Genomic DNA, 5,251 nt, shown 5'->3' with positions numbered 1-5,251 from the left:
GCACGCTCACCTGGCGTCCAGGAAGATGAGCCGCATGTCGAGGCTGGCGCGGAACATGAACATGTTGGAGTGCAGCTTGAGCTCGGTGACGGCGGAGGGCGGCAGCGAGTGGCCGACCGCCACCAGCCCGAGCGGCGCCGAGCCCTCGCCGAAGCGCCGCGCGCGGAGGTACCCCGAGCAGTGGATCACCTGATACAAACACACACCGTGTTTGTCAACTATTGGATACCCGAAATAGCCTCCATACCATCATCAGTCCATATATGTTCCCACTGCTGGGACACAGGGTTGGTATTAGGGTTCAGATTCAGGCCATCATCCACCACGCTATATGTGGAGGTTACTAAGACTTTTCTTTAAATAGAAACATTATACTATTGTCTTTACAAATAGAAAACCCAGAGCCGCGTCTTTTTTGCCAAATCATGGAAGCCAGCCTCTCGGCCACCCGTGATTCAGCAATCGGATTTCCTCTAATCTATCGGTTTCATGTGCCTAAGGGACACCTCGCGCCATCTATTGAGATGATTAACCATCTCAACCAATAAATAACATTATAGCAATGAAATGTTTTATTAATCAGATTTTTTTTTATAATAAAGCTAGCTGAACCGGCAAACGGATAGATAGAAGATAGATGGATAGAAGATAGATAGATAGATAGATAAATAGATAGATAGATAGACATATAGTGTAAATACAAACAAGGTCACTGACCTCCCTTGGGGGAGTTAGTCCTCCACATTCTATAATGGGACCAAATGACAAAATTTTTTGCAAATTGATATCAACATGGGTTTCAGTCGAGTTTTCAAAAGAGAATTAAATATGACAATTGCAGATTTCATTAGAATAACTTGTTACGCTGAGTTTTATTACCACCCCCAATATACAATTATAATGCCCACACAACACCCTGTACACTAATTATGACACGCAAAGTGCAATGCCTTGATACAGGGTGTTCATATAATGATGACGAAGTTATGAATATTTATCAAATGATTTTAAATTCAAATCCAAATGTTGGAATTCACTATTTTAATTATTTTCAACAACTTTACTATATAACTAGACGCTCGTCCCGGCTTGGTCCGGATATCAAAATTCCTTTTTAACCCAACAGAGCCCTGTTTGTATACCAAATATATAATATTTGTATATTTAAAAATTAACGTTATCATCGAATTATGAAACTGACTATGGTCTTATAATAAATAAATAAAAAAAATCCATTCTCACAAACTTTCACATTTATAAAATTAGTAGGATAGGAAGTAAGTATTTATCTATTTATTTATTTATTCTTTACAGTACATATTACCGAAAAATAAAATGACATTGTAAAAAAATAAAAAAAGACCACGCCGGCACATATGCACTATAAGGTGGTAAGTAATAGTAGAAAGAAAAATTAAGAAATTCTAATATGGATTTATATATTTTTTTTTCATAAAAATACATATAAACGAAGTAACAACGAACCTTGTACCCCGAGGTGGTGAGACCAGCATTGCGTTTCGCCAGCACACACTTCATGCGAATAAAAAACGCCCTCTCACACTCGATGTCCACACTGGCGCTCCACGTGCCGCCCACTGGGTATCTGATGGGACACAATGGTTGCATGGCTCAAGTAAGTTAAAAGGCAATAAAGTCAAATAAGAAAAAATAAATCAAACAGGCCAAATACGTCAAATAAGACAAATAAGTAGAGATGCCACGAATATTCGGCAGCTATTCGGTATTCGGCCTATTCGGCCACTTTTCAACTATTCGGTATTCGGCCGAATAATACGTACTATTCGGCCGAATACCGAATAGCAAATCAATGAAAAAAAGACACATCATATTACTCAAAATTATCTATTTATTTCCAAATTACAACTCTTTAGTAATTAAAATTGATCAGTGGTAAGTTGTGATGGATAAAAACAAGCTTTTCAGCATTTATTGGTAGCAAACGACTACGCTTTTCATCGTAAATGATACCAGCCTCAGAAAATAACTTCTCACTACACACGCTGCTTCCAGGAGAAGAAAGATACACTTTAGCAAATTTCGAAATGTTTGGGTATTGTTTTTCGTTTGCTAACCACCACTTGTAAGGATCGGCCTTCCTATCTAGGCGACTATCCTTGACGTGATTTACTCGCAATTGAATTGAAACAAATAGCCATCGATCTCCTGCCGCGCCAACGCAACGAGGAAAACTGGTTTTTACTTGTCTTATTCCAGCGAACGCGCCCCCGACAAGCATGTATTTCGTGCCGAATATTCGGTGGCCGAATATTCGGCGCTTCGGCCGACAGCGTTGCCGAATATTCGGTATTCGGTATTCGGCCAATCAACTATTCGTGGCATCTCTACAAATAAGACGAAAAAATAAATCAAATAGGCCAAATACGTCAAATAAGTCAAATAAGACGAAAAAATAAATCAAATAGGCCAAATATTACAAATAAAACAAATAAGTCTAATATGTCTATAAGTCAAGTAATATAAAATTTTTAAATCGTTGTAAGAAAGAGCAACAGCAATAAGTTATTTTACTGATGATATATTATGTTTAGAAAAAATTTCTGAAATAATTTGTATAGTTAACTTAACCTAAGTAACTGAAAAATCTAGCAAAAATTATAACTTAATGTTACCGATCCCATAAATCAATCACTACTATGCCAAACTATTTAGGAAATTTAGACACAATATATAAGTAAATAATAAGCTTATTGAGTAAATATAAAAGTATTAAATCATGGAAATATAAGAAGCGTAGCAGCAAATGCTTTAATAAAAAAATAACATAATATTACTTTATAATATAACGTTAAATTCAATAAACAGTAATTGAAGGATATAGCGTTGAAAACACATTAACTCAACTTAGTCAAACAAATATGTCAAAAGAGGAATATTAAGTCAAACGAATCAAATGTTATTAATTAATAACAAAGTCGAAAGAACAGAAAAAAAATTGATCACGAGGCGGGATTCGAACCCACGTTTTTTTTAGTTGCAGTTTCTTTTAAGAATAGAAAAAAAAATCTACCCAATTATAAAGCATTTCAATGCTGTAAAACTAAAAATTAAATGTTAATAATTCTTACCCAATAGTAGGGCATTGGTGGCCGAGATAAGAGTGTGGGTGCTGCAGGCTAAGCACCGCGTTCATCTCCTCATGGTCAGCCTGATGTATGTACTCGTATATGGAGTTGCCAGTTAACTCCACCTGTCGGGAATTTGGGAACGTGAAGATATTGGCTTTATGGGATACTAAAGGCTCGACTCCACCCGGATATCAAGGTTCCTGTTTTATCCCAAGGGAGCATTTAATCGGGATAATAAGTATCCTATCATCCAAGTCATCATCCTGTCTTTATACCAAATTTCATCAAATTCAGCATCAGCGCGATTGATGGACAAACATTCGAACAAATAAACTTTCACCTTTTACGATATTAGTGATTATATTAGTGATTCTCTGGATGTCCACGTTAGACCTGATAGGACTCAATATTTCGAAGAACTTTCTGTTTAAGATTCAATTCTTATTGCTGGATGAGGCTCCATGTTTCACCTGGATAGGCCTTATTACTGTCTTGTAAATTCTGAACTTTGCTTAAAACTATGCACACAAATATCTTACGAAGACCTGTTAAACCGAAGAGTGTATTGAAAATACATGTATATCACTTGCCCCATATCCCACTAGGGGACACGGGACTTAATTTTGTTTATCAATTTAACTGGTTATTAATGAAATTATGAATGTATGTCTAAAGCAAGGATTATAAAACTTACCTGACTCAACCCCAAGTGCACCGATGCTGTCTCACTAATATACATGATCTTGCCATCAGGCGCCACCACGAAGATGAAACCGTCGAGGGTCTGCAGGAGGTGGGAGCCAAGTTCCCGGATGGATAGCTCTCGTGGCTGTGGGGGTGGTGGTGCTGCACCCCACGCGTCACCAAGACCTGATGGGCGGATGGGGATTATTTTGGAGACATGGAGACGTCACGGCTGGTCATGATAAATTAAAGTGTTAATGTAAAGAGGCGTAAGGTCGATTGCAGACCTTACGCCTCTACAAATGGATTGCCGACTTCAAACTGGAAAGGGATTTAATCCCATAATTGACGAGAGGAATCAAGGAAAGGCAAGGTGAGGAAAAGGATATGGGGTGGTATAAGAATCGGAAATGTCACCGAATATCGCTGAAAGCATCTAAAACCCTCACCATCTGGGAAAACCTGGCGCATCTTCAAGTAGCTAGTGGTGAGCCGTATCACGGACGCCTTGTCCAGCTGTGACGTGATCGCCGAGGGGAGCGGCAGCAGCTTCGCCAGCTCGAGGAACTCGGCGTTCTCCTTCTCCCTCCGGGATCTGGCTGCGTTCTTGCTTTTCTCCTTCATTATGGCGGCGTTGAGGGAGTGAGGCCGCGTGTCTTTGCGGCAGGCTGTGGAATGGGATAGTATGATTATCGTTGACTAGCTGTTCGCCCCGGCTTCGTCCGTGATATATATAGTATATAACCTAAGTTACTCAGTGAAGATGCATCTTTCTAATAGTGAAAGAATTTTTTAAATCGGTTCAGTGGTGGTTGCGTGTAAACGTTATAAACATACAAAATACATACGTTTCGTCTTTATAATATTAGTCTAGGTTATACTAAACTAGCTTTCCGCCCGCCTTTGCCCGCGTAGTCTAAGGAAAAGATAAGCAGTCGCGGGGTTTTCCTATAGTTGGTTTCATATAAACGCTTCGTAATTTTTATTAATTCGTTCAGTAAAATAATATAGTGCCACCAATATATCTTTGAAATTGACGAAAAAAAATCTATTTATGGGGAATTGTAATTAACTACTGCCAATACAAATACTCCATTTTTATTGCCACCTTTCTAAATTTTCCTTGTTAAATAAACCGAGCATTGTTAGAGGTAATTCCCGAAATATTATGCTAAAGGTAACACTGAAGTGACGGTGACGACACACTTTTTTTTATCAAAAATCGCAAAATATAAATATACTAGCTTTTGCCCGCGGCTTCGCACGCGTTAATTCGGAGTAGTTTAATAGATATTATTATACATATTATAAACCTTCCTCTTGAATCACTCTATCTAATAAAAAAAACCATCAATATTCGTTGCGTCGTTTTAAAGATTTAAACATACACAGGGATACGGGGACAGTGAAAGCGACTTTGTTTTATACTATGTAGTGATTAAAGTTTATGAATTATT

At 38.1% G+C, this 5,251-nt stretch overlaps 1 protein-coding gene across 1 annotated transcript in view; it reads right to left on the bottom strand.

Annotated features, from left to right (window-relative positions):
• LOC119839299 (protein single-minded) overlaps positions 1–4,431 on the bottom strand; it is a 14,560-nt gene extending 10,129 nt beyond the window's left edge. Inside the window, exons 1-5 of the mRNA XM_038365540.1 lie at positions 4,244–4,431; positions 3,805–3,980; positions 3,111–3,232; positions 1,486–1,606; positions 11–189 (exon numbers count right to left, since the gene is read on the bottom strand). Coding sequence (XP_038221468.1) covers positions 11–189; positions 1,486–1,606; positions 3,111–3,232; positions 3,805–3,980; positions 4,244–4,418 — 773 coding nt within the window. The 5' untranslated portion in view covers positions 4,419–4,431. The remainder of the gene's footprint in view (positions 1–10; positions 190–1,485; positions 1,607–3,110; positions 3,233–3,804; positions 3,981–4,243) is intronic.
• Between the last annotated feature and the right edge of the window lie 820 nt (positions 4,432–5,251).

The sequence above is a fragment of the Zerene cesonia genome, unplaced genomic scaffold (genome assembly GCF_012273895.1).
Source record: "Zerene cesonia ecotype Mississippi unplaced genomic scaffold, Zerene_cesonia_1.1 Zces_u011, whole genome shotgun sequence".
NCBI lineage: Eukaryota > Metazoa > Arthropoda > Insecta > Lepidoptera > Pieridae > Zerene > Zerene cesonia.
This window is presented reverse-complemented; position numbering and strand designations above follow the sequence as displayed.